This window comes from Arachis hypogaea, chromosome 6 (assembly GCF_003086295.3).
Source record: "Arachis hypogaea cultivar Tifrunner chromosome 6, arahy.Tifrunner.gnm2.J5K5, whole genome shotgun sequence".
Classification (NCBI taxonomy): Eukaryota; Viridiplantae; Streptophyta; class Magnoliopsida; order Fabales; family Fabaceae; genus Arachis; species Arachis hypogaea.
In genome coordinates, this window is record NC_092041.1 from 21228763 (window position 1) to 21255310 (window position 26548).

At 33.5% G+C, this 26548-nt stretch overlaps 1 protein-coding gene and 1 pseudogene across 1 annotated transcript; both read right to left on the minus strand.

Moving 5' to 3' along the window:
• Positions 1 to 33: 33 nt before the first annotated feature.
• On the minus strand, positions 34 to 10180 carry LOC112805444 (uncharacterized). The gene is made up of 10 exons (XM_025847833.2): positions 10144 to 10180; positions 10028 to 10060; positions 7222 to 7323; positions 4946 to 5514; positions 4650 to 4833; positions 3188 to 4553; positions 1495 to 3049; positions 882 to 959; positions 716 to 790; positions 34 to 105 (listed from the first exon to the last, which is right to left on the minus strand). The coding sequence occupies exons 1-10, from the start codon at positions 10178 to 10180 to the stop codon at positions 34 to 36; spliced, it is 4071 nt and encodes a 1356-aa protein (XP_025703618.2).
• A 5304-nt stretch (positions 10181 to 15484) lies between these two features.
• LOC112805445 (O-fucosyltransferase 8-like) overlaps positions 15485 to 26548 on the minus strand; it is a 29554-nt pseudogene continuing 18490 nt past the window's right edge.

A 26548-nucleotide genomic window follows, 5' to 3' on the forward strand; every position in this document is an offset into this window, starting at 1 on the left:
AGTTATTTACAAAAGATTAATTTTTTCTAAATATCATGGATATTCATGTTTGTCTTCTTCTTTTTTAAGTGGTAGGCCAAAATATGATTCTGAATCTGAAGAGACCTGCATTTTCCTACAAATAATGGAAGGATAGAAGAAATGAATATGCTTATTTTTTTCGTTTTAAAAGATCAAACTATAAGAGTATTACTGAAAAAATAGGAGAATACAAAGATTGTGTACCTAAAAAAAATCCTTTGTAATTCATCATACATCTCCTTGTCAATAACTTCTTGCATCTTGAAAAATTGTCAGATTTTATTTATCATAAAAATAACCGTATAAACACTTCAGGTTTATTCAATTAAATTGATTGCTTATTATAGAGAAGAATTTAATTAAAACCTGTAGAATTATGACATCTTGTTTTGCATTGAACTTTCTGAAAGGACAAAAGAAATGACATTAATCCTTGTTTATCATCCACAAAATGTAAATTAAATGAAATTACATCTTTTTTTGTTAGGAATTTTTTTTAATAATAATTACCTGCAATGATATTGTTTTGGTTCGAAATGAGTTAGTTGTGTTCTTCTAAGTTCATCGTTGAAAGAAAAGAGTTAAAGTTTTAATATAGTTGGTATATAGGACGAAATAGACGGAAATATTTATTATGATACAAAAGTTTATTGCATTACCTTTTATTTTTTTGTTCCAATATTTCTCTTTTTACCATCTTCCATAGTTGAGTTTTGTTTGCTTTAACTGTACCTCCCCAACCAATAGAATAAATTTTGATTGGATGAACCTGTGTCAATTTCACGTTTGATCAGTAACACTAAAACAAAAATATGTATCATCAGTGTAGTTGTCACAGTCATTAATTCTGTAATCCTTACTTTATTGTCGATTGGTCTCATTGATGCAATTGATTGCTCATCCTTCCATGTATTCCATAACGATTGAAATCCTGTTTCCTGTAATTTATTGCATATATGTATCACAATATATTGCAGTAGTGTCCTATATATTACTTTAGAATTAAGTAATGATATATCCCAAATAAGACATACCTCTACCTTTTATTAGTTTTAAAATTTTAATTTTTATAATTTTATTGATAAATTTATAAAATTGATAGCAACATTTAAAGAAATCAAATTCTGAATTCTTTTCAAAGTATATACAAACATTGCAAACTATAATTTATTAAAAAACCAATAATGATATATTTTAAGGATGTTTGATATAATTTTTATAATTTATATGTGAATCGTAGTTGGTGCATACCTGTTGAGTAAAGTAGAGGTTCCAGTTCCTTTTACTTATCTCTTTTAATAGGCTGATGAGCTCTCTTGATATCAATTTATCTGTTAAAAATCTTAGTCATTAGTTGTTAAAATTAGTGAACAAAACTATCTATTCCAATGTTGATATTGTAATGATAAAATTACATAATACACGGATTATACTTGTAAAAAGGCTCACATATTTGCCAAGGACATAAATTACCTGAGGTGCAGGTAACAAAATTTCTTTGAACACCACATTCTTTGTGAATTGTCCCCTTTTTCCATCTACTGTTCCTTCTTTGACTAAGATTTTTGTGGTTGACTGAGAAACACTTCGAGATAGAGCAACGTATAATTGACCATGGCTGAACACATGTTTAGGGAGATAGAACCCTACCTTAGGGATAGTTTGCCCTTGTGATTTATTTATTGTTAAGGCAAAACTCAACCTTACAGGAAACTGTTTTCTAATAAGCACAAAGGGTAGTCCTGAGTTCTCAGTTGTTTTGTGTTTTATCCGAGGCAGAAAAGCACTTTTTCCAGAGTGATGGCCTGTTAAGATTTCCACGTCTAACATATTTTCAAAAGTTCCTCGACACAGTAGCCTTGTGCCATTGCATAAGCCTGCCTTAGGATCTATGTTTCTCAGTAACATCAGAGGAGCACCTTTTTTTACCTTCAACATATGAGGTGGCAATCCACCTGTGGAGATCGAGTTAAGATATTCTTGTTGATACAGATTATTTGTATCTCCTTCTACTTCATCAAAGGATGCTAAAATTCGTTCGTCTCCCGGAAATTGGTTGATGACTATATCATTAAGCTGTTGCACATCATGATTCTTGGGTGTCAATATCGCTCTCTCCACCATATAAGATGCATCCCACCCATGAGATTGCAAATTTGGAAAGGTTTCTTCTATTAATTTGTGTAATGATGCCTCACCTTCCCATGGTATTGCCATGCCTACTTCTATTTGTACTAAGTCTTCACATATGGTAGGCTCAATCCCATCCCCTATGCGCATAAGATACTCCGCAAAATCACTATCATTAAGAGATCTCATATTTTGTCGCAGGTGGAGAATTTTGGTGAATGCCCACAAATGTGATTTAACAATAGAAGCTGAAATCATTTGCGACTTACTTCCTTTCGGCACAACAGGTAGTACTTGGCGAAAATTCCCTCCCATAACCATCACTTTCCCTCCAAATGAATTATTGTTTTCTAAGATGTCTCGTAATGTGCGGTCCAGTGATTCCATTATCTCTTTATTAGTCATTGGCGCTTCATTCCAAATTATCGCGGTCGTCTGCCTAATCAGTTTTGCAAGATCAGATTGTTTACTTATATTGCACGTGGAGGATGGCTCTGCATTGATTGGGATCTTAAATCTAGAATGAGCTGTTCGACCACCAAGCAGTAAAGTTGCAGCTATTCCTGAGGACACAGTTACCAAGACAATATGCCATTTACTTCTTAAGTCTGCAATTATAGCTCTGTAAAGAAATGTCTTACCTGCTCCTCCTGGTCCATCCACGAAGAACACTCCACTTTCTCTTCGATCAATTGTATTCATAATGCACCTGAAAGCTGCAGACTGGTCATGATTCAATCTTTCTATAGAACACAGGTCTTCTTGAGGAACTTCGATGGACATTTCTTCTTGAATAATTCTAGGCATGAAGTTGTCGTTGTCGTTGTCCGAGGTTAGAGCTGGTAGGTCGTATTGTGCGATATGTTTTCCATGTTGTAGGAGGATGTCATTTAAATCCCTAAGCAAATGATTTGTCAACCCATTGCAGGTTGTAGTGCTTGTTTATGCGTAATCATCCACCATACATGAAAGAAACTCGTCCCACAGACTTCTTACATCTGTTGGCTCACAAAAAATTAGAATGGTGGCAAACAACCTTCTTAGAGCACATGGCATTCTCAAAATGGATGCCTCAACCAAACATGATCTTATACTACTATCACTCTCCAACAGTCCTCGATGCTGAGCGGATTGCTTAAAGGACGAATATTGGACACCATCGACTGTTAGCAAATCATCCCAACCAGTTGGGCCTCTTACATTTGACAATAGAATACGCAAATAGAATTTTTCACCTTCTGTTGGCGAAACGGTATAGATCCGACCAATAGCTCTCTTTTGTGACCTGCGTCGACGCCATTCTTTTTCCTTGCTGTGCCAACTGTAATATTCTGGGATTTCCCTGTACAAAAGATGCCTAGATTGTTGGTCATCGGCCCGATTAAGTGCAAAAAAATCAGTGAGCATTGTTCTTGAGAAATAGTCATTATTAACTATTTCAGAAATAGTTTGGTGCTCATAAAAGCTCACTTGATGTTGATTTGGCAAATGAACTTGCAACCTTTCAACTGATGGATACATTCGGTAAAGGTTGAATCTAAATATCCTCCAACATGCCTCTAGAGCAGCAATCCATCTTGCATCAATGAACTGTTGCACCTCATCATAATGAGAACTTCTGTGAACCTCCATCGCCACACGGTCTGGTCCCTTATAGCAATACTTGTATAGATATTTTATGCTCTTGATACTGCTACATATCTCTACATTGATATGACAATCATACTTCAGTAGTAGCCAAGGGTTGTACGGAACCACCCATCTATTGTCAATTGTGACATTTTGGTTTATAGGGATTGGAGTATCAAATCGCCTCCTATATTGAGGATATGAGTCATCACCTCGTCGTGTCTCTGGTACGAACTCTTTTGGGTAGTTGCGTTTACATTGACCGTTCTTCATGCACGGTGAAGATTGATTTAGTGTTCCGCAAGGACCATGGACCATATGCCTTAGCACTGCCTCATGTAAGTAGGGTTCTGTTTCTTTACATGGTATTTCTGCTCGGACCAAACTATCATATTGGTCAGGATCACTCAACTTGTCATTGTTTTCTAAGATTAGCAACATATGTACGTGTGGCAATCCTCTTTTCTGAAATTCGGTGACATAAATATAACTTTTCACCTTTCCCAATACACATTTGGTAATAACATCCTGCTTTAATTGTTCGAAGTTGGCTCTGAAAATTCTAGTTGTTAGATCCGAACGATCCTGTGGAGTTTGAGTAGGACTGAGTTCCGAAGCTATTTCTGACCATGATGGATTGCATGTCATAGTTAGAAAAATATCCGGTTTGCCTTCTTTAAGAACAATAGCCATTCCATCCTCGTACCGTTGAGTCATGTCTCGACGACTGCCCACGAACGACGATGGTAATATCGTTCTTCTGCCAACATTTTCTAAAACAGATTTTAGAGAAAAGTATTATTAGTTTTAAAGTTTAAATTTAGGAACACGTAATGATCAATCATGTGGCCGTTAAGTTGAATAATTACCAGCATTATTCTCTCCTGTGTGCAAAGCATCTTGCAAGCCTTGATACAGTTCAGCTCGAAGTTCCTTTTGTCTTTGTCGAACCCATCTTAACTTGCCTGTTTCCATTTTCACATAGTTGTCAACAACATATTGTTGAAGAAGTCGCCCCGCTTGCAAAACTGTTGAGTGATCATTGGGGCGGATCTACGAATATTGAGGATTATAGAAAATTGTTAGAAATTGTGAAATGATTTATTGGTACAAACTATCATCTATGGAAGTCTATAAACGATGTAACAAATATAGGAGTTTGTACCTGGAGCATATAGCTATAATATGTCAGGCATGATACTTTGTTTCCACGTTGAGTTCGAGTATTTATATCCCATCCATGGGTTCCAAATGGAAAAAGAAGAGGATATTGTAGTGGATCGTAATACCCAACAAACTCTTGAATCCTTCTGAGGTTACCAGCATGAGTTTGAACCTTGATATCCCGTCCTCGCACCATTGTTTCAATATCATCACCGACTATTATGGCTGCTACTTGTGAAGCAGTTGGGAGACTGTATTGTGGTTGATTAGCAGGTCGCTCTCTGATCACCAAACTACACTCTTGCACATCTAGTCGTTGTGCAAGCTGGCGGAATACATGGATAAAAGGATTATATCGGTGCAACAATTGTAGCTTCAAAACCAAACTTTCATGCAGTTGTGTGTTCTCCAGCATCCTATTTTGTAACTCGTGATCAGTATCGTATATATATAGTTGCAAGAAGCGTGGCCGCGCCCCCTGATCCGGATGAAATCCTCCTATACTGTGGTACATTGATCCTTGAGCACGGAATGTATATATACCATGACTTGCTGAAGCTAATTGTTCGTCTATGTGTACACCACACGAAGTGAATGAAAAAACATGATTGTAACCACGAATGTGTTTCCTAAAATGGTTTCCTTCTGCAGAAGGGTCTAAGAAGATGTCTAGTAATTCCTAAGGAGCATTTACTTGGGGCAAAGAGACTTTTCCTCCATTGCAACACATGTCAAATGTTTCATGGTGAAACAGACATGCATTACAGTGTGTACATGTCCTTGTAGGAGGCAGTGTAGTTTGAAGCACTGTTGTATTCTCTTGAAAATTTCGAGCACAATTGTGGGATGTTCGGACATGGTGTCTAATTTCTACACTCGCATAGGAATATTAAAATATTATGTTATAGATTTCTTTTCCTACATGTGCCAATAATTGTATGGTTAGGTACTTGGGTAGAATTTATTAATTATTTCATATTATTTTAGATAGTGAAATCAAGGGTCAACAAAGAATATATATACAACTTTTCAATTGAGGTTTGTGTTTTCAAAATTAAACGTAATTTTTAAAAATGTTGTGTCTTTTTCTATATTTTTCTATTGCCTAAACTCATATAAGATTGTCAAAGTTTGAAGTTCTAGGTAATATATGAAGTTAAATATATATTTAATAGAGCAAATTTTTATTCTGAGTTATACTAAAATATACAAAGAATATTTTTAAAATGATATAATTCTATTGTGTTTTTATTTGCTATTTAATTTTATGAAAATTTTGAATGTTGCCCACTAATTTGTAATAATTTTAATTATATTTTTTAAAATTATTATGATAAATTAACGGTATAATAAAAAATTTGTCCATTAAAATTGCATAAATATTTTTTTATGGTTAACATACTTGGTGTTTTTTTATTTTGTTATTTTTGTTGGTGTTTATGTTTATAATATTTTATACATTATTAAATTTTAATTTGATAATCTTGTTATCATCAAGGGTTTATTCCCTAGTAACTGTAACGATGTTAAAATTTATTTTGCATCACTAAATAATATTATGTATCTCATAGTTTTTGCTATTGGATAAACGATGTAGTAGCATTTTTTTGAGTTAGTACTTAAATAAGTGATTCATTAGAAAAAAATTTTATAACTCATAAGAATGTATATACCGTTATCTATGTTTTTAATTTGAGATCTACATTATTTAGTTACGTGTTAACTTATAACTTTTAATATAATGTTTAGTTTTTTTTATTTTAAGAAATTAGAACACTTTGTGCTATTTGTAAATTTCACCATTTATTAAATGCTTAATTTGTTAATGACCTTATAATAAAAAGGACCCATATAATTTGTACAATTTATTTTTAAATACATGAGATAGGACATCAATATTTTTGTAGTATCTATTAATTGTTGTTTTTGTGTTTAAATTTTTTTTGTTCAGTTTTTCTCTTTAATTTTAAAAGATATATGTTGTTACAAAAATTTTATTATATAGTTATTGTTAGTATTATTAGTTTCATGAATGTATCAATTATTTTAAATGTTTTATTTGTTAAGTATTTATTTTAAATTTTTTTATTAAATTCAGAATTTTGGTTACAATATATAATAAACAGTACAAATAATAAACATAATAAAAATTCATTTGTTATTACGATAACTAATAAGCATAATAATACAATAAATTTAACTAATCACATTTTATATAGTAATGATTATTATATGATGATGATGATAAAATATTAAAAATATAAATAGAGTACTCACCGTTTATATTTGTATGGCTTCTAGTATTGTTTATAGTTGGTTCATAAGAAGCAATTGGTTGAGGAATTGAATTAGTAGTTGTAACGGTGTCTTGATGTACACCTATATTTAAAAACAATGCAAAATTCATATGTTATCTACCTTTTTGAAAAAATAAAATATTAGCGCTTAGCAATAAAATAAAGCATGTTAATTAAGTTGGTTAATTTTGTTAATATTGTACATTAAAAAGATTTGATGTGCAGACAAATTAACTTATATCAATGTATTTACATGTTTAAAGCATATAAAGATACTAACCAGATGATCTATTACTTGGACCAGTTCTGTTATTATGTATTTTCGTACCTATATTTTTAAAGAGCAATATAGAAAATAAGCATAAGTTAAACTAATAAGAGAAGAATTAGTTAACGTTGATTGTGTGAAACAAAATATCGGTAACTTTAATTATTTTAGAATTAATAACAAATTAGTGCTTAGTAATAAAATAAAGCGTGTTAATTAAGTTGGTTAATCTTGATAATATTCTATGGTAAGAAGATTTAATGTGCAGGTAAAATAACTTATATCGATGTGTTTACATATTTAAAGCATATAAAGATATTAACCAGGGGATCTGTTACTTGGACTAGCTCCGTTACCATATATTTCGGTACCTATATTTTTAAAGAGCAATATATAAAATAAGCATAATTAAACTCATAAGAAAAGAATTAGTTATCATAATATTAGTTAACTTTGATTGCAAGAAATAAAATATCGATAACTTTAATTATTTTAGAATTGATCTAGATTTCTTTATTATAATATAAATAGTTTTTTTATGCTTCTATTATATTTTTTTATAGTACTTTTTCTCAAAGGTTTGAATTTCGTCCATTAATGCGTGAGATATTTTAACTTATTTTTTAATTTATTACCTTAAATTGATGATATGATGAGTATTTCATCAATTAAAATAATTAAGAATACAAAGATATGACTAAAGAATAATTTATTTGTTATACTGTAATGTATTCTTGTTTTTTTGTGTTTATGTTGATAATAAAAGAAATTAATCTTTATAAAATAAAAGGAATTAATCTTCATTTATGTAGGGTTATTTTAACCACAGAAAATAAAAAATAATAACTCTTGTAATTTTTTAACCATTATGTATAGTTTATTATATATCGCTATATATTTGATTAATGAGTACACTTTTATATGTAATTTAAAAAAATAAATATTGGACATAAAAAATATGTAAACCATGTGTTGTAGATTTAATTATTCCAATGACTTTAGTTAATAATGATTTATGTTTCTTTATAATTTAAATACTATTGTCTATTGGAATAACTATTAATAAAATAATTATATTTTATATACTATCAGTTATCGTCCTATAATAATATATTGATCACTTATATACTATTGTATTATAGGCTATTATGTATAAAACATACTAATAAAAAATAATAAATAATTAATATTTTGTTCAAGTACTTTTATTTATATATCATTATTATGATTATAGTATAACGTTATTTATATTAATTATTTATATTTAATAATTTTTAAAAAATATCATGAAAAATTAAAAATAAAAATATAATTAATAAATTTAATTTTAAAATATTATATATCTGGAGTACGTAGTGTCAGTTTTCTTTATTATAAGTGGTTCAATTTTTAAATTTTGTTAAACCCATTTTTTAATAAAAAAGAAACAGAGACAATGGAATTGGATACTAAAAAAAGAATTGGATACTAAACCTGTGCATCTCGATTATATGTTGGTATTTGTTGATGACATAATTTTATTTGGTTCAATCTTTAAATCCTGTTAAACCCATTTTTTAATAAAAAAGAAACAGAGACAATGGAATTGGATACTAAACCTGTGCATCTCGATTATATGTTGGTATTTGTTGATGACATAATTTTATTTATATCATTATTATTATTATTATTATTATTATTATTATTATAGTATAACATTATCTATATTAATTATTGAAATTTTAATAATTTTTAAAAAAATATCATGAAAAGTTAAAGATAAAAATATAATTAATAAATTTAATTTCAGAATGTTATTTATCCTAAGTACGTAGTATGTGTTTTCTTTATTAGAAGTGGTTCAATTTTTAAATTTTGTTCGTAGGTAAGTTCATTTTTTAATAAAAAAAGGGATAAAAAAATGGATGAGAATCTATGTTTTTTCATTATATATTGGTATAGATAGATAGCTTTTGTTATTTTTTTAGCTGTTATAGGTGAGATATATCCTAATTTTATTTTTGATTTCTTAGAATTATATATCATTACTAATTGAGAATACAAAAAATTAAAAAAAATTAAATTAAAGTGTTGTTAAGAATTTTAATGTTACATTGATTTATTAATTTAATATATAAATTTTATTTTTGATTATAAAATCATTATCAAAAACTTTAATATAAGAGTACTTTTTGTCGTTAGTCTTATATGACATCATTTTTTTATTTTTTTAATACAAATATATAAAAATTATATATTACGGTTATATATTATATTGGACGACGGGAATGAAATATATTAAAGAAATATTATTATTAGTTATTGACCATTAATTTTTTAAAAAATTTTTTTATAGATGAATGATGTCTAAAAAATTTGGAATGTTAACTTTTAACTTCATATATGATTAATATGTTGTTTGATTAAGAAAGATACTGCTTGGATGGTAAACCATGTATAGTAATATTAATTTAATTAATTTTGTTATAAAATACTAATGATAAAATAGCAACCAATTATGTTATTTTTATTTCTGTACCTGTGGCAGTTCTATTGCCATGCGCTTCCATTTCTGCATTTTTAAAAAGTAAAATATAATTATTAAGAACTAATTCAATTTATAACAAAGAAATTTAAATTATGTTATCGTGTTACCTGTAACAGATTGATGATAAGTGGTAGCTCTGGCCATTTGTCTAATTGTAGTCAATCGGGCTACCCCTATGTTTGCAGTTAATCGACACCTCCACCCGTGTTTGGCATTGAAGTTGTATCAGTTGATATGGCAACTTGTTTTCTTTGTCGAATCATCTCCCGATAACTTGCACGTCTTCCAGGTATTGTTGTCTATGTTCTTCGGTCATGTTCTGTCTTCTTCGCCTAGTCCAACTGAGAAAAAACGTTTGTGAGAGCACGATTGAAAGGGAAAGAGTCTCTTAAGAGTTGAAAGTGAGTTAGTTTTTAAAGTGAGTACGTAGTAGTAGCAATTTTTTACGGTTTTAAAATATATCGTGGGTTGATGGGAATCAGTTTGACATTCTATCGTGGAGTAAATTCTTTCCTCGATAAAAAATAAGAAATATGGAGGACGTAGTAACAGTTTTTTATATATTGAATCCAGTGTAAAAAATAAGCAGGGGTAAAATAGTAAGAAAAAATTGGGTACCAAATTTTTTTATTTCCATTATACGTTGGTATAGTCCATTATATATTGTATATTGTATATATTGGTATAAATTTAATTAATGAGTACACTTTTATCTGTAAATTTTGTTTAAAAAATAAATATTGGACATAAAAAATATGTAAAGCATGTGTTGTAAATTTAATTATTTCGATACTTTAAATACTATTGTCCCATTGAAATAACTATTAATAAAATAAATATATTTTATATACTATTAGTTATTGTACTATAATGATATATTGATCACTTATATACTATTGTATTATGGACTATTATGTATAAAAAATACTTATAAAAAAATTATAAATAAAAAATCATAAATAATTAATATTTTATTGACGTAATTTATTTATTTATATTATTATTATGATTGTAGTATAATGTTATTTATATTAATTATTTATTTTTTAATAATTTTTAAAAATTATCATGAATAATTATAGATAAAAATACATTTAATAAATTTAATTTCAAAATATTATGTCTTTTGAGTACGTGGTGTCAGTTTCATCTATTAGAAATAGTTCGGTTTTTAAGTTTTGTCATGAGTCAAAAAAAACAGGGGTAAAATAGGAAGAAAGATTTGGATACCAAATTTTCATATCCCCATTATATATTGGTATATTGTAGTATAATGTTATTTATATTAATTTTTTATTTTTTAATAATTTTTAAAAATTATCATGAATAATTATAGATAAAAATACATTTAATAAATTTAATTTCAAAATATTATGTCTTTTGAGTACGTGATGTCAGTTTCATCTATTAGAAATAGTTCAGTTTTTAAGTTTTGTCATAAGTCAATAAAAAAACAGGGGCAAAATAGAAAGAAAAATTTGGATACCAAACTTCCATATCCCCATTATATATTGGTATAGATAGATAACACTATGACCTCTATTTTTTTCTTGCTTAGAGAAATAATAATAAATAGGTTAGTCCCTTCGGAAGCACACTATAATAATTTTCTAGTAATTGGATACGTGCCTTTTGTGCTGTGCAATGTTGTTAATTGTTCCATTGGTGACTGGTGAGGTGAGGTCGGATATATGATGTAACGTAGATTTGTGGATGCCTTTATATATAGGTGGTGGCAATGTGCAATTCGTATTTGACAACGTAGGTAGGTACGTACATGTATGTGGTGGGGTTTTGAGGTTGTGTTTTGTGCTTATTGTATTTAAACAGTCACTGTAGCAGAGTCGCTTTCCACCAGTTTTATAAAGAAAAGAGGAAAATGGTTAGGATTTTATTTTTTAAATAAACATGTATGTATAGTGTGCCGTATAGGAATCAGAATAAATGAGGCGATTTGAGCCTTTATATTAGGTCACCTCACTCGATCACTCATTCTCTCTCTCCCTCGTTTAACTTGTGTTTACTCTCCAAAAGCTATTTTCTTTTCATGCCATGGCTATAATTTCATCATTCGTACAATTAACGCAATATATCTCATTGTTAAGATCATATATAAAATCACAATTACAGACCGATTCACCAACAAATTTTTTTACTCTTTTTGACGGATTTTTAGGTTATCGGTGGATTTTAGGTCATTATTGACAGAAAACTATATATATAGGTTTTGTATTCTAAAAATACATGTTAAAGTTATAAATTGAAAATTTTTTTATTAAAATAATCTCATTACATATTTAAATTTTTTTGACAACTAAATCCAACTAAGTTGGCTCAAATCCAATAAAATTCACTCACAAATGTGTTTGTAAAATCACACACTTCTTCTTCGTGTTTTTTTCTTTTTTTCGTACGTTGTTTTCTCCTTTTTTTCCTTCTTCTATTAGTGTGGCTATTGCTGCATTTTATTTTTATTTTTTCTTTTCCTCTTTCTCACGTGTTATTCACTTATTTTTTCTTATTTGTTTGAATTTTTTTCTCTTTTGTTTGGTTTTATATATTCCTCTTAATAGAGTGAAACAAGAATTATGGAAAAATGAAATAAGAACAAGAAGATCAATGAACAAAAAAAGATGAAAAAAAAGCAAAAAATAAAAAGGAGGAGGAAGAAACATTTTGAATTGTACAGAATTTATTAAAAAAATAGCACAGAATTTTTTAACAATAACACAAAAATATTTTAATTTTGTGTTCCCACGATAAAGTAAAATTACGAATCGTAGTTCTCTTTATAGTGTTGATTTTATGATAACTGTGTTAGTCTGGTGTTATCTAACTCATATTGATGAATTTTTTGGATTTAAAATTTATATGCATGTGTTATTGTGGTTGATTGAGTTTTGTTTGTGTGCTTATTCTGAATTGAGTTCATGTCGTCATCATTAATTACTTTTGGTATCATACTGAGTTAAATATGTTGTACTTGTTGTCATTAACTTGGATTTGTTATAATTAGGTTATATAAGTTGTAATGATTCTGATATCATTTAAGCTGTATTCATGATTTTTTCTTATTTAAAATTGATTTGGATGTGTTTTGTGGTTGATTGAGTCTTATTTATGTGCTTGTTCTGAATCGAGTTTGTGTATCGTCATCATTAAGTAATTTCGATATCATTTTAAGTTAAATGATGTGCACTTGATTTCATTAACTTGGATTTGAAGTAATTAGACCATACAAGAGAGTTGTAGTAGTTCTGGTACCATTTTAGTCGTATTGATGACTTTTTCTTATCTAAAATTAATTTGGATATGTTTTGTAGTTGATTAGAAGTTTTGTTTATGTGTTTGTTCTGAACTGAGTTTGTATGTCATCATCATTAAATAATTTTAATGTCATTCTGATTTAAATGAGGTGCACTTAGTCTCATTGATTTGGATTTGATGTAATAAGTTATACAAGAGAATTGTAATAGTTTTGGTGTCATTTAAGTCATATTCATGACTTTTTTTTAAATTTGATTTTCTTTTCTATTTGTGTTTCTTATTTTAGTAGAAAACCTACAAGTTTAGAATATTTTTCGTAGAATTTTTTAACTTCTTTAAGTGTGTTAAAAATTATCTCATCTTTTGGCATAAACTACTCATTAACATCACATAAAAACTACAAAACACAAAAATTATAAGCATGACACCATTGTAAACTAACAACAATACTAACATTGTTCATATTTTTCTTAATAAAAAATTTAATCCGCTCATTATTAAATGAAACTCATATAAAAGTAGAAACCCAATAACTAATTCTATTTAACACGAAATATATAGCATAAGAACCAATAACATCAACCATAAAATTATAAATCAAAGTAACCACAACAAAATACATATCACCGAAATTAATTTTACCAAGCGCCAAATTATGTTTTAAACAACATTGAAACTATCATTAAATATAATATACGGTAAAGTACTAAGTTGGTTTCTTAAGTTTGGGCATAATCCTATTTTGGTCTTTAAGGTTTAAAGTGTCTTATTGGAATCCAAAAAAGTTTCATTTATCTTCAATGTAGTTCCTCTGTAAAGTCAAATTTAAATAATTAATGGAATGTCCTACATGATAGCAGTACAAGAACAAGGTCGATAATCTGGAGAACAACTACAAGCTCCAGAGACACAAAATCAACCGTAGATGTATCAATATATTTGTTTATAATTTTTTTATAATTTAAATGAAATATTTTCTATAGAACTAAGGAGAATGATAAATAAATGTATTGATGCATCCATGGTTGATTTTGTGCCTCTGGAGCTTGTACCTGTTCTCCAGATTATCGACCTTATTCTTGTACTGCTGTCATGTAAGACATTCCGCTAATTAATTATTTAACTTTAACCTCATAGTGGGACTACATTGAAGTTAAATGAAACATTTTTGGATTCAAATAGAACACTTTAAACCTTAAGGACCAAAATAAGATTACGCCTAAACGTAGGGGACTAATTTAGTACTTTATCCTATAATATAAATAGATTGATAAAAAAAATTTAGAATTCTTAGATTCCATTCAAATTCAAATTCTTAATCATGAATACTGATTTTCACAAAGAAAACGAAATTATTCAACTTGTATACAAAACAACTACAGGAGCATCAACTACTCACGAGCTAGATTAATTCACTACAAAAAAGGCCTATGGTCACGGTAAAAAACCGTGATCATAGCTAGTAAAAAGGGTGATAATAGATCTATGGTCACGATTTTAGATCTATGGTCACGATTTTTTACCGTGGCCTATTCTCTCGTGTCCATAGGTCTATGGTCACGGTTTTCTTATCTATGGTCACGGTTTCAATTTTCAAATTCTGACACTTTAGGCCACATTTTTCACCGTGACCATAGCCTCTATGGTCACCCTTCCTTAAAACCGTGACCATAGACTCTATGGTCACTCCTCCTTAAAACCGTGACCATAACTCTATGGTCACCCCACATTAAAACAGTGATCATAGCCTTATCTCACTGTGACCATAGCCTCTATGGTCACCCTCCTTAAAACCGTGACCATAGCCTTATCTATAGTCACGGTTTTTCACCGTGACCATAGTTTATCTTGGTCACCCCACCTTAAAACTGTGACCATAGCCTATTTTATTTTTTGAGATTTAATTTTATTTTTTAAAACATAATCACATCCCAAAATAATGATAATCAAAAAATAAATCTAAAAATAAAAAATGATAATCAACAATTAAGATAAGTTGTGATTAAAGAAACCAACTAACATATCAATAAAATCAATAAAATTATACATAAATTAAGTTATAAGTAATAACATTTTTAGATCTATACTACTATATAGTATAAGTAATTTAACTCCATGTGCATTGGGCTGGTCTTAGTCTAATATTATACAATGGGTGTGTGAGTGTGTTGATTGATGATGTTAAGATTGTCTACACATGCACTCGAGAGACCATGGCTGTCTGTAAATGCTTTTACCAAACTTTCTCATTGTAACTTTCTGACTTTCCTGGATCATCTTCTTTACTCTTTCTTCAAAACTGTTCCATCCTATGGTACCATTCTGCCACAAGATTGCTGCCAGCCTCTTCTTGTTAGGCCTCAAAGTGGGAGCATGATCGCTGACGTTAGGATTTTTTCTAGTAAAGAATTTTGTAAAAATATAGTCGCGTTGTGAGTATAGATTCTAAACCAACAGAAAATCTCTTCATACAAACGTTTTGATTGTCACAAGTAACAAACCCCTTTAAAATTGATAACCGAGTATTTAAAACTCGGGTCGTCTTCTCAAGGAATTGCAGGGAGGTATGCTCTTATTATTGGTTATGAGTCTTGTAAATTGGGGGTTTTGAAAGTGAGGAAGGAGTATGTTGAATGACAAGTAAAATAAATAAATAACTGTAAAATAAACTCTTGGCAAGATATGAGAAATTGAAAGTCCTATCCTAGTTATCCTTATCAGGTGTGATGAGAATTGGGTTTTAATCCCACTTAGTTATCCTTTACTAAAGCAAAGGAAAGTCAAGTGGACTAATTAGTTTGATCCTCAAGTCATAGTCAATCCCTATGGGAAGACTAGTTTTAGAGCGATCTAGATCAATTAGAATCTGCCAATTTCAACCACTGCTGAGTTTGACAACTCAAGAGTTACCAATTAATCAACCAAAGCCAAAAGGGAATAAAATCTACTTGAATGAAAATAATTTGGATAGAGCCCAAGCATCAATAACATATAAGTCTGAAATACCTCAATTTATATTAAATAAAGATGTCAATTTCAACATGGACAATATTCATAAGCCAATTGGGCAACGTAAATCAAACACAAATAAAGTATCAGAGTAAATAAAAGCAGAAGAGAAATATAAATTATTGAATCTGATACGATGAAGTAATCCTAATGACTAAAGAAATCCTAATCCTAAAACCTAAGAGAGAGGAGAGAACCTCTCTCACTAAAAACTACATCTAAAACCTAAAATTGTGAGTTATGAATGAATTATTATGAATGGATGCATTCCCCCACTTTATAGCCTCTAATCTGCATTCTCTGGGCCAAAAACTGGGTCAAAAACAGCCCAAAAATCGCTGATTGTGAAATCGGATCCGTACAGGTCACGGCAAAGTGACGCGGAGGCGTCATCCACGCGTTTGCGTGGAATGAGATTCGCAGACGCGACGCGACCGCGTGGAGCGCGCGTTCGCGTTACCTATCTGTACGGCCACTATGGTGAATTATATATCAAATCGAAGCCTCGGACATTAGCTTTTCAACGCAAGTGAAACCGCATCATTTGGATCTCTGTAGCTCAAGTTATGATCGTTTTAGTGCCAGAGGGTCATGCTGACAGCTTTGTAGTTCCTTCAACTTCTTGTATTCCTTCCACTTTTGCATGCTTCCTTTCCATCCTCTGAGCCATTCCTGCCATGTAATCTCTGAAATCACTTAACACACATATCAAGGTATCTAATGGTAATAAGAGAGGATTAATATTAGCAAATATAAGGCCAAAGAAGCATGTTTTCAATCATAGCACGAAATCAGGAAGGAGAATGTAAACTCATGCAATTAGTATGAATAAGTGTACGAAAGGTTGATAAAATCTACTCAATTTAGCAAAATATAAACCATAAAATAGTGGTTTATAACCTCTTCACACTTAAACATTAGCATGTCCTCATGCTAAGCTCAAGAGAACTAAAAGAGTGAAGAGGAATGATAGAATGTATGAAATGCAACCTATCTATATGAATACAACTACATGCAAAGATGTTTCTACCTACTTGGTTAAAAGAAAATAAATCTTTCAAGAACAAATATGAACTGGATTTCACTAATTCAAATCACAAAATACAATACAAATAACTTGCATGAAGAAGATAGCTCATGAAAGCAGGGAACATAGAATCAAGCACTGAACCCTCACTGGTAGTATATATCACTCTAATCTCTCAAGTGTCTAGGGTCAATCACTCTATTCTTCCCTAATCATGCTTTCTAAACTTTGTCCTTCATCTAACCAATCAACAAATATTTAGTATACCCATGCACACATCATGAGGTCTTTTCAAGGTTGTAATGGGGCCAAGGCAAGGGTGAGGATATATGTATGGCTAAGTGAGCTATAAATTGAATCATTGAGTAACCTGAGCTATCACCTAACATACATACATTCTATATAATTTCTAAAATCATGCCTAGCTACCCATAATTCCCATTTTTATATCACATACTCATGTGTCAACTTTTCTTTTGATTTGTGTCACATATGCATTGATCTTTTATTAACTTAACATTGTGGTAATTTTGTCCCCTTATTTATTTATTTATATTATATCTTTTTCTTTTTTTCTTTTTTTTATAGAGACATAAAAACTAAAATAACATATCAATGCATATGAAATTTTTTTAATTTTCTGTTTTACATGAGTAGATACCCACATTTCCCAATATTCAGAATTAGAAACATGATACATTCCCTTATTAACCCATGTTCCCACAGTTTTCCTACACCTAGTTGATGAACAACTGGTGCACGAAATTGCAATAACACCTTTTGCAATCCGCACAGCTAACCAGCAAGTGCACTGGGTCGTCCAAGTAATACCTTACGTGAGTAAGGGTCGAATCCCACGGAGATTGTTGGTTTGAAGCAAGCTATTTTTATTTTATTATTCTTAGTCAGGATGTCAATCAAAATTATCAGTTAGAATTATTAGATTGGAAAAATAAAAGAGAATAAAATCGTTACTTGTTGTGCAGTAATGGGAAATATGTTGGAGTTTTGGAGATGCTTTGTCCTCTGAATTTCTGCAATGTAATATTCAACTCAATTGTTTGTAAAGCACGTCTACGGCAAGCTGTATGTAGGGTGTCACCATTGTCAGTGGCTACTTCCCATCCTCTCAGTGAAAACGTTCCAGGTGCTCTGTCACAGCACGGCTAATCAGCTGTTGGTTCTCGATCATATTGGAATAGGATCCATTGATCCTTTTGCGTTTGTCATCACGCCCAGCAATCGCGAGTTTGAAGTGCGTCACAGCCATTCAATTCTTGAATCCTACTCAGAATACCATAGACAAGGTTTAGACCTTCCGGATCTTCAAGAGTGGCCGCCATCAATTCTAGCTTTACCACGGAGATTCTGATTAAGGAATCTAAGAGAAGTTCATTCAGTCTGATGTAGAACGGAGGTGTTTGTCAGGCACACGTTCATGGGTTGAGGGAGGTGATGAGTGTCACAGATCATCACCTCTTTCATAATTAAGAACGAATAAACATCTTAGATCGGACCATACACATGTTGAGTAAAATAGAAACAATTGCATTAATTCATCGAGACGCTGCAGAGCTCCTCACCCCCAACAATGGAGTTTAGAGACTCATGCCGTCAAAGAGTATGTAATTCAGATCTGAAAATGTCATGAGGTATGGTGCACGAAATTGTGATCAATACTTTTTCACAACTCAATTAATCCTCGGTAATGAACCCAAAAACTTGGTATTCAATACCATGGCATAAACACAACTTCGCACAACTAACCAGCAAGTGTACTAGGTCGTCCAAGTAATAAACCTTACGCGAGTAAGGGTCGATCCCACAGAGATTGTTGGTATGAAGCAAGCTATGGTCACCTTGTAAATCTTAGTCAGGCAAACTCAAATGGATATGGGTGATATACGAATAAAACATAAAGATAAAGATAGAGATACTTATGCAATTCATTGGTGGGAATTTCAGATAAGCGAATGGAGATGCTTGGTCCCTTCCGTCTCTCTGCTTTCCTACTGTCTTCATCCAATCCTTCTTACTCCTTTCCATGGCAAGCTGTATGCAAGGGTTTCACCGTTGTCAGTGGCTACCTCCCATCCTCTCAGTGGAAATATTCAACGCACCCTGTCACGGCACGGCTATCCATCTGTCAGTTCTCAATCAGGCCGGAATAGAATCCAGTGATTCTTTTGCGTCTGTCACTAACGCCCCGCCCTCAGGAGTTTGAAGCTCGTCACAGTCATTCAATCATTGAATCCTACTCAGAATACCACAGACAAGGTTTAGACCTTCCGGATTCTCTTGAATGCCACAATCAGTTCTAGCTTATACCACGAAGACTCTGATCTCACGGAATGGCTGGCTTGGTTGTCAGGCGAGCGCTCGGTTGTCAGGCGATCAACCATGCGTCGTGTATCAGGAATCCAAGAGATATTCACCCAATCTAAGGTAGAACGGAGGTGGTTGTCAGGCACACGTTCATAGGTGAGAATGATGATGAGTGTCACGGATCATCACATTCATCAAGTTGAAGAACAAGTGATATCTTAGAACAAGAACAAGCGGAATTGAATAGAAGAACAATAGTAATTGCATTAATACTCGAGGTACAGCAGAGCTCCACACCTTAATCTATGGTGTGTAGAAACTCCACTGTTGAAAATACATAAGAACAAGGTCTAGGCATGGCCGAATGGCCAGCCTCCCAAAGTGATCAAAAGATCTAAAGATCAACAGATTCCAAAGATCAGAAGATGAAAATACAATAGTAAAAGGTCCTACTTATAGAGAACTAGTAGCCTAGGGTTTACAGAGATGAGTAAATGACATAAAAATCCACTTCCGGGCCCACTTGGTGTGTGCTTGGGCTGAGCATTGAAGCATTTTCGTGTAGAGACTCTTCTTGGAGTTAAACGCCAGCTTTTATGCCAGTTTGGGCGTTTAACTCCCATCCTTGTGCCAGTTCCAGCGTTTAACGCTGGGAATTCTGAGGGTGACTTTGAACGCCGGTTTGGGCCATCAATTCTTGGGCAAAGTATGGACTATCATATATTGCTGGAAAGCCCAGGATGTCTAATTTCCAACGCCGTTGAGAGCGCGCCAATTAGGTATCTGTAGCTCCAGAAAATCTACTTCGAGTGCAGGGAGGTCAGAATCCAACAGCATCTGCAGTCCTTTTTAGTCTCTGAATCAGATTTTTGCTCAGGTCCCTCAATTTCAGTCAGAAAATACCTGAAATCACAGAAAAACACACAAACTCATAGTAAAGTCCAGAAAAAAGAATTTTAACTAAAAACTAATAAAAATATACTAAAAACTAACTAGATCATACTAAAAACACACTAAAAACAATGCCAAAAAGTGTACAAATTATCCGCTCATCACAACACCAAACTTAAATTGTTGCTTGTCCTCAAGCAACTGAAAATCAAATAAGATAAAAAGAAGAGAATATGCAATGAATTCCAAAAACATCTATGAAGATCAGTATTAATTAGATGAGCGGGGCTTTTAGCTTTTTGCCTCTGAATAGTTTTGGCATCTCACTCTATCCTTTGAAATTCAGAATGATTGGCTTCTTTAGGAACTCAGAATCCAGATAGTGTCATTGATTCTCCTAGTTAAGTATGATGATTCTTGAACACAGCTACTTATTGAGTCTTGGCCGTGGCCCAAAGCACTCTGTCTTCCAGTATTACCACCGGATACATACATGCCACAGACACATAATTGGGTGAACCTTTTCAGATTGTGACTCAGCTTTGCTAGAGTCCCCAATTAGGGGTGTCCAGGGTTCTTAAGCACACTCTTTTTGCCTTGGATCACAACTTTATTTCTTTCTTTTTCTTTCTTTTTCTTTCTTTTTCTCTTTCTTTTTCTTTTCTCTCCCTTTTTTTTCGTTTTTCTCCTTCTCTTTTCTCTTTTTTTTTTGAATTCACTGCTTTTTCTTCTTCAAGAATCATTTTTATGATTTTTCAGATCCTCAGTAACATGTCTCCTTTTTCATCATTCTTTCAAGAGCCAACATTCATGAACCACAAATTCAAAAGACATATGCACTGTTTAAGCATACATTCAGAAAACAAAAGTATTGCCACCACATCAAAATAATTAAACTGTTATAAAATTCAAAATTCATGCAATTCTTCTCTTTTTCAATTAAGAACATTTTTTCATTTAAGAGAGGTGATGGATTCATAGGACATTCATAACTTTAAGGCATAGACACTAAGACACTAATGATCACAAGACACAAACATAGATAAACATAAGCATAATTTTCGAAAAACAGGAAAATAAAGAACAAGGAGATTAAAGAACGGGTCCACCTTAGTGATGGCGGCTTGTTCTTCCTCTTGAAGATCCTATGGAGTGCTTGAGCCCCTCAATGTCTCTTCCTTGTCTTTGTTGCTCCTCTCTCATGATTCTTTGATCTTTTCTAATTTCATGGAGGAGAATGGAATGTTCTTGGTGCTCCACCCTTAGTTGTCCCATGTTGGAACTCAATTCTCCTAGGGAGGTGTTTAGTTGCTCCCAATAGTTTTGTGGAGGAAAGTGCATCCCTTGAGGCATCTCAGGGATTTGATGATGAGAAGGGTCTCTTGTTTGCTCCATCCTCTTCTTAGTGATGGGCTTGTCCTCATCAATGGGGATGTCTCCCTCTATGTCAACTCCAACTGAATAACAGAGGTGACAAATGAGATGAGGAAAGGCTAACCTAGCCAAGGTAGAGGACTTGTCTGCCACCTTATAAAGTTCTTGGGATATCACCTCATGAACTTCTATTTCTTCTCCAATCATGATGCTATGAATCATGATAGCCCGGTCTATAGTAACTTCGGACCGGTTGCTAGTGGGAATGATTGAGCGTTGGATGAACTCCAACCATCCCCTAGCCACAGGCTTGAGGTCATGCCTTCTCAGTTGAATCGGCTTTCCTCTTGAATCTCTCTTCCATTGGGCGCCCTCTTCACAAATGACTGTGAGGACTTGGTCCAACCTTTGATCAAAGTTGACCCTTCTAGTGTAAGGATGTTCATCACCTTGCATCATGGGCAAGTTGAATGCCAACCTTACATTTTCCAGACTAAAATCCAAGTATTTCCCCCGAACCATAGTAAGCCAATTCTTTGGGTCCGGGTTCACACTTTGATCATGGTTCTTGGTGATCCATGCATTGGCATAGAACTCTTGAACCATTAAGATTCCGACTTGTTGAATGGGATTGGTAAGAACTTCCCAACCTCTCCTTCGAATCTCATGTCGGATCTCCGGATATTCACTCTTTTTTAGTTTGAAAGGGACCTCGGGGATCACCTTCTTCAAGGCCACAACTTCATAGAAGTGGTCTTGATGCACCCTTGAGATGAATCTTTCCATCTCCCATGACTCGGAGGTGAAAGCTTTTGCCTTCCCTTTCCTCTTTCTAGAGGTTTCTCCAGCTTTGGATGCCATAAATGGTTATGGAAAAACAAAAAGCAATGCTTTTACCACACCAAACTTAAAAGGTTTGCTCGTCCTCGAGCAAAAGAAAAAAGAAGAGAGTAGAAGAAGAAGAAAAAGAGGAGATGGATATGGCCTTGTGGTTCGGCTATAGGAGGGAGAAGTAGTGTTTAGGTTGTGTGAAAATGAAGGAGTGAAGATGGGTTTATATAGGAGTGGGGAGAGGGTAGGGTTCGGTCATGTATGGGTGGGTTTGGGTGGGAAGGTGGTTTGAATTTGAATGGTGAGGTAGGTGGGGTTTTATGAAGGATGGATGTGAGTGGTGAAGAGAAAGATGGGATTTGATAGGTGAAGGGTTTTTGGGGAAGAGGTGTTGAGGTGATTGGTGAATGGGTGAAGAAGAGAGAGAGTGGTGGGGTAGGTGGGGATCCTGTGGGGTCCACAGATCCTGAGGTGTCAAGGAAAAGTCATCCCTGCACCAAGTGGCGAGCAAAATTGCTCTTTGTGCCAATTCTGGCGTTAAACGCTGGGCTGGTGCCCCTTTCTGGCATTTAACGCCAAGTTCTTGCCCTTTACTGGCGTTTAACGCCAGTCTGGTGCCCCTTTCTGGCGTTAAACGCCCAGAATGGTGCCAGACTGGGCGTTAAACGCCCATCTGCTAGCCTTACTGGCGTTTAAACGCCAGCAGGTTCTTCCTCCAGGGTGTGCTGTTTTTCTTTCTGTTTTTGCTTTTTCATTTGATTTTGTGACTTCTCATGATCATCAACCTACAGAAAACATAAAATAACAAAGGAAAATAGATAAAATATAACATTGGGTTGCCTCCCAACAAGCGCTTCTTTAATGTCAGTAGCTTGACAGAGGGCTCTCGTGGAGCCTCACAGATGCTCAGAGCAATGTTGGAACCTCCCAACACCAAACTTAGAGTTTGAATGTGGGGGTTCAACACCAAACTTAGAAGTTGGTTGTGGCCTCCCAACACCAAACTTAGAGTTTGACTGTGGGGGCTCTGTTTGGCTCTGTTTTGAGAGAAGCTCTTCATGCTTCCTCTCCATGGTGACAGAGGGATATCCTTGAGCCTTAAACACAAAGGATTCTTCATTCACTTGAATGATCAATTCTCCTCTATCAACATCAATCACAGCCTTTGCTGTGGCTAGGAAGGGTCTGCCAAGGATGATGGATTCATCCATGCACTTCCCAGTCTCTAGGACTATGAAGTCAGCAGGGATGTAGTGGTCTTCAACTTTTACCAAAACATCCTCTACAAGTCCATGAGCTTGTTTTCTTGGGTTGTCTGCCATCTCTAGTGAGATTTTTGCAGCTTGCACCTCAAAGATCCCTAGCTTCTTCATTACAGAGAGAGGCATGAGGTTTACACTTGATCCTAGGTCACACAAGGCCTTCTTGAAGGTCATGGTGCCTATGGCACAAGGTATTGAAAACTTCCCAGGATTCTGTCTCTTTTGAGGCAGTTTCTGCCTAGACAAGTCATCCAGTTCTTTGGTGAGCAAAGGGGGTTCATCCTCCCAAGTCTCATTTCCAAATAACTTGTCATTTAGCTTCATGATTGCTCCAAGGTATTTAGCAACTTGCTCTTCAGTGACATACTCATCCTCTTCAGAGGAAGAATACTCATCAGAGCTCATGAATGGCAGAAGTAAGTCTAATGGAATCTCTATGGTCTCATTTTGAACCTCAGATTCCCATGGTTCCTCATTGAGGAACTCATTGGAGGCCAGTGGACGTCCATGGAGCTCTTCCTCAGTGGCGTTCACTGCCTCTTCCTCCTCTCCAAATTCGGCCATGTTGATGGCCTTGCACTCTCCTTTTGGATTTTCTTCTGTATTGCTTGGAAGAGTACTAGGAGGGAGTTCAGTAATTTTCTTGCTCAGCTGACCCACTTGTGCCTCCAAATTTCTAATGGAGGACCTTGTTTCAGTCATGAAACTTTGAGTGGTTTTGATCAGATCAAAGACCATGGTTGCTAAGTCAGAGGTGTTCTGCTTAGAACTCTCTGTCTGTTGCTGAGAAGATGATGGGAAAGGCTTGCCATTGCTAAACCTGTTTCTTCCACCATTATTGTTGTTGAAACCTTGTTGAGGTCTCTGTTGATCCTTCCATGAGAGATTTGGATGATTTCTCCATGAAGGATTATAGGTGTTTCCATAGGGTTCTCCCATGTAATTCACCTCTTCCATTGAAGGGTTCTCAGGGTCATAAGCTTCTTCTTCAGATGAAGCTTCCTTAGTACTACCTGGTGCATTTTGCATTCCAGACAGACTTTGAGAAATCATATTGACTTGCTGAGTCAATATTTTGTTCTGAGCCAATATGGCCTTCAGAGTGTCAATCTCAAGAACTCATTTCTTCTGATTTGTCCCATTGTTCACAGGATTTCTTTCAGAAGTGTACATGAATTGGTTATTTGCAACCATTTCAATCAGTTCTTGAGCTTCTGTAGGCGTCTTCTTCAGATGAAGAGATCCTCCAGCAGAGCTATCCAAAGACATCTTGGACAGTTCAGAGAGACCATCATAGAAAATACCTATGATGCTCCATTCAGAGAGCATGTTAGAGGGACACTTTCTGATCAATTGTTTGTATCTTTCCCAAGCTTCATAGAGGGATTCTCCTTCCTTCTGTCTGAAGGTTTGGACTTCTACTCTAAGCTTACTCAATTTTTGAGGTGGAAAGAACTTTGCCAAGAAGGCATTGACTAGCTTTTCCCAAGAGTTCAAGCTTTCTTTAGGTTGTGAGTCCAACCATGTCCTAGCTCTGTCTCTTACAGCAAAAGGGAATAGCATAAGTTTGTAGACCTCAGGGTCAACCCCATTAGTCTTGACAGTGTCACAGATTTGCAAGAACTCAGCTAAGAACTGATGAGGATCTTCCAATGGAAGTCCATGGAACTTGCAATTCTGTTGCATTAGAGAAACTAATTGAGGCTTAAGCTCAAAGTTGTTTGCTCCAATGGCAGGGATAGAGATGCTTCTCCCATAGAAGTCGGGAGTAGGTGCAGTAAAGTCACCCAGCACCTTCCTTGCATTGTTGGCATTGTTGTTGTTTTCGGCTGCCAAGTGTTCTTCTTCTTTGAAGATTTCTGTTAGGTCCTCTACAGAGAATTGTGCCTTAGCTTCTCTTAGTTTTCGCTTCAAGGTCCTTTCAGGTTCAGGGTCAGCCTCAACAAGAATGCTTTTGTCTTTGCTCCTGCTCATATGAAAGAGAAGAGAACAAGAAAATATGGAATCCTCTATGTCACAGTATAGAGATTCCTTGAGGTGTCAGAGGAATAGAAAAATAGAAGGAAGAGGTAGAAGAAAAATGTGAGAAGAGGGGAGGAATTTTTCGAAAATTAAGTAAAAGATTTTGAAAACATTTTGAAAAACTTTAATTGATTTTCGAAAACCATGATTGAGAAAGAAGTAAAGTGAATTTTGAAAAAGATTTTGAAATTAGAAATCAAAAATATTTGATTGAAAACTATTTTGAAAAAGATGTGGTTAAGAAGATATGATTGGTTAAAAAGATGTGATTGAGAAGATATGATTTGAAAAATATTTAAAAAAAAAGATTTGATTTTGAAAATTAATAACTTGGCTAACAAGAAAAGATATGATTCAAACATTAAACCTTTCTCAACAGAAAAGGCAACATACTTGAAATGTTGAATCAAATCATTAATTGATAGCAAGTATTTTTGAAAATGGAAAGAAATTGATTTTGAAAAAGATTTGATTGAAAAATTTGATTTGAAAACAAAGTCTTCC

What these genes read in the sequence shown, in the direction of transcription:
- LOC112805444 (XM_025847833.2), bottom strand. Translation starts at nt 10,180, where the DNA reads ATGGCCAGAGCTACCACTTATCATCAATCTGTTACAG. An exon ending in TGGCAATAGAACTGCCACAG is followed by an intron (nt 7,324 to 10,027) that starts GTACAGAAATAA and finishes TTTTAAATATAG; the next exon opens with GTGTACATCAAGACACCGTT. An exon ending in ATTATAGCTATATGCTCCAG is followed by an intron (nt 4,834 to 4,945) that starts GTACAAACTCCT and finishes CAATATTCGTAG; the next exon opens with ATCCGCCCCAATGATCACTC.